The sequence below is a fragment of the Oxyura jamaicensis genome, unplaced genomic scaffold, assembly GCF_011077185.1.
Source record: "Oxyura jamaicensis isolate SHBP4307 breed ruddy duck unplaced genomic scaffold, BPBGC_Ojam_1.0 oxyUn_random_OJ71204, whole genome shotgun sequence".
Taxonomy (NCBI): domain Eukaryota; kingdom Metazoa; phylum Chordata; class Aves; order Anseriformes; family Anatidae; genus Oxyura; species Oxyura jamaicensis.
Genome location: NW_023310408.1, coordinates 1 through 3471, shown reverse-complemented (window position 1 = coordinate 3471; position 3471 = coordinate 1). Strand labels below are relative to the sequence as shown.

Below are 3471 nucleotides of genomic sequence, written 5' to 3'. Positions count from 1 at the left end.
GGTTTCAGGGCTGGAGAAGAGGCTGGACGGGAGGCTGTGGGGGCCCGAATCCTTCCGCCCCCCCGGGGGGGAGCAGGAGGTGGAGGCGGTGGACCTGCGGGCGCAGCAGCGGCGCGTCAGGATGGGCAGCGGGCGCTTTTGGGACGGCTTCGCCGCCAGCGCGAGTAAGCAGCCGGGAGCCACCGGAGGGTTAGCATCGAGGGGACGGGGACGGAGGGGACATGGGGGGGGGCAGATCTCCCCCGTGGGATGGTCCCAGCCCCCCCCCCGTGCAAGCTGAGGGGGAGCAAACCAACCCCGGTCATGCGTGCCCGGGACGCGCCGCGCGGGTTGGCACGAAGGGGGTGACCCCGGTGTGTGACGCCGTGGCCTCATCCTGCAGCCTGCCCGGTGCTGGAGCAAGGCACTGGGGACGTGTTGAAGCTGGAGAGTGGCTTCGGGGACATGCAGCTGTGCCGGTAAGTGGCCGCAGTGCCATCACCGGGGGGCTGCGCCTTGGCACCGCCGGTGCACCCTCGCCAGCGCCCTGGTGCAGCCTCACCAGTGCCCTGGTGAGGGCTGCAGGGGTTTGGGGGCACGGTGCTGGCCCCGCACGACGTCCCCGAGCTCGGAGCGTCCCCTCTGTGCCGCAGGGCCACCAACCTGAGCGCCAGCCTGCCTCTGCCCGAGTACTGCGGCCCCCACGGCCGCCTCAACCTGGCCTCCTACCTGCGGGGCGAGCGGGGCCGCCGCTGGCTGCGCCCCCGCGTGTGCGCCGCGTACGGTGAGCTGGGGGGTTCCGGGGGGGGGGGGACATGATGACACCGAGCCCCCCCGGCCATGCCGTGCCACCCCCCTGCTCCCCAAATTGCAGGCGTGCGTCCCCAGGATGGCAGCGTCGGCACCAAGAACCTGACGGTGGAGGCAGCCGACACCATCAGCGTCCTGGTGCACGCCGCGGCACGGCACGGTAGGGCTGGGCTGCGTGGGGGGGGGGTCCCACCATGGCCCCCACGGCCCCCTCCCCGACCTTCCCCTGCACCCACAGAGCCGCTGCTGCACGCCGAGGCTGACGGCATGGACGAGCTGCTGCAGGAGAGGCTGCGGGGTGGCGGCAGCCGGCCCGGCGCCCTGTGGCACATCTTCCGCGCCGAGGACGCCGGCCGCATCCAGGATTTCCTGCACAAGGTGGACCAAGGGCAAGGGGGGGCGGCAGAGGACCCCCCCGGGCGTTACCTGGACTTGGAGCTGCGGCGGCGGCTGCGGGAGGAGTGCGGGGTGAGCGGCTGGACCCTGCTGCAGTGCCTGGGGGACGCGGTGCTGGTCCCCGCTGGGGCTCCGCACCAGGTAAGGCGCTGCCCCGGCTCCTCCCGGGGAAACTGAGGCACCCAGCAGGGCCTGGCCGGTCCCCAACGCTGCTGCATGCCCGCAGGTGCAGAACCTCACCAGCACCATCACCGTGGAGCAGCGGTTCCTGTCCCCGGAGAGCGCTGCCCACCTCGGGGACCACGGCGCCGGGCCCCCGGGGGCCGCACGCTGGCTCCGGGCTCAGGTGGGTGAGGGGTCCCCAGGGCGAGGGGTCCCCGGGGTGGGTGGGTGCACGGTGCTGAGCCCCCTGTGCGTCCTTGCAGCTGGACGGCATGATCCTGGCCGCCGTGCGGGAGGCCGTGGGTGTCCTGCAGGGCTGCAGGTGAGGCGGTGGCACGGCACCAGGACGCCGGGACAAAAGCAGCGCCGTGCCCGTCCCCAGCTGCGCCGCCGGGCGCTGCTTGCTTGGTGCTTTGCTCTGCCAGGAATAAAGAAAGGGGCGGCTGCGCCGCCAGCTCCTGCCTCCGCGTCTCCCTTGGGTCCTCAGGGCAAGGGGGGACGGGGCTGGGGGGCCCTGGAGCGCAGGGTGGGACCCAGCAAGGGGAGCTGAGCACCCACCAGGGAGAGAAACCAGCCCAGAGGGTGTCGGGAGGACAGGGAACAGCCCTGCCCCTGCCCGCACCGGGGTCTGCAGCTCCTCCAGCTGCCTGCCTCTGGGGGTTTTCTCCCTTTTTGGTGCTGCTGCAGCTCCCGGGCAGCGCAGAGCTGCGTGCTCCGGGTGCAGGGGAACGGCCCTGCTCCGCACCAGGACACCCAGGGGGGAAATGGGGGGAAAGGGGGGCTGCAGCGTGCACAGCGCCCCACAGATTGCGCACCGCGTGCCATCCGCACCGTGCAATGTGTGCTGCCCCGTGCAGCGTGCACAGCCACGCACCGTGCACCCCGTGCAGTACAGGGCTCCATGCACCCAGCGCTGCATCGGAGCGAGCCGGGCCGTGCAGTGCGCACACAATGCGAGGTGCAATTAAAAGCGTGCAGCCAGCACCGTGCAACAGATGCCGTGCATTCACAGCCCTGCAATGGGCAGCTGGAAGCAGGCAACAGGCACCGTGCAAGGGGCACCAGGTAGTAGAAACCGTGCAGTGGGCGCCAGGCAATTAGCCCTGCGCAATTAGCACCGTGCGATTAGCACCATGCAATGGGCACCATGCAGTGAGCACCGTGCAATTAGCACTGTGCAATGAACACCATGCAATGGGCACCGTGCAGTGAGCACCATGCAATGGGCACTGTGCAATTAGCACCGTGCAGTGAGCACCATGCAATGGGCACCGTGCAATTAGCACCATGCAATGGTCACCGTGCAATTAGCACCGTGCAATGGGCACGATGCAGTGGTCACTGTGCAAAGGTCACCGTGCAATTAGCAGCGTGCAATTAGTGCTGTGCAATGGTCAATGCAATGGGCACGGTGCAATGGTCACCATGCAATGGTCACTGTGCAATTAGCACCGTGCAATGGGCACTGCAATGGTCACTGTGCAATGGTCACTGTGCAATTAGCACCATGCAATGAACACCATGCAATGGGCACCATGCAGTGGGCACCGTGCAATTAGCACCATGCAATTAGTGCTGTGCAATGGTCAATGCAATGGTCACTGTGCAATGGTCACCGTGCAATTAGCACCGTGCAGTGAACACCATGCAATGGGCACCGTGCAATTAGCACCGTGTAATTAGCACCACCTGGTTAGCACCGTGCAATCAGCACCGTGCACCGCGCCCCCCACCCCCGCGCCCTTCTCCCCTCCCCTCTCCCTTTAAGGCCAAGCCCCGCCCCTCAACCTTACGGAGAGTGACGAAGGGGTCAGCCAATGCGAGGCGACCCTGCCGGGCACCCCGGCCAATAGGCGGCGAACGGGGGGGGGCGGGGGCGGCGCGAAGGAGCGCCGGGACGCGGTGAGTCTGGCGCATGCGCGGAGGGGCAGGGGGCTGCGGGTGCCCCGCACCCCGCCCCCCGCCGTGCCCCGGCCCCTCTCGTGCTGCACCCCGCAAAACCCCAGGCGATGCCCCCATTGCCCCCTGCCGACCCCATAACCCCTCCCCACTGCACCCTGCGAGCCCCTCGACCCCTCCCCACTGCACCCCGGGGTCCCCTCCACCCCTCCCCACTGCACCCCG

The 3471-nt window shown here is 68.8% G+C and overlaps 1 protein-coding gene across 1 annotated transcript; it reads left to right on the top strand.

Moving 5' to 3' along the window:
- The first annotated feature begins 6 nt into the window (after positions 1-6).
- Positions 7-1810, top strand: LOC118159597 (lysine-specific demethylase hairless-like). The gene is made up of 7 exons (XM_035314172.1): positions 7-164; positions 383-458; positions 633-763; positions 854-949; positions 1028-1326; positions 1412-1531; positions 1611-1810. Exons 1-7 carry the CDS (start codon positions 122-124, stop codon positions 1671-1673), a joined length of 828 nt encoding a protein of 275 aa, XP_035170063.1. The 5' UTR covers positions 7-121; the 3' UTR covers positions 1674-1810.
- Positions 1811-3471: the final 1661 nt, after the last annotated feature.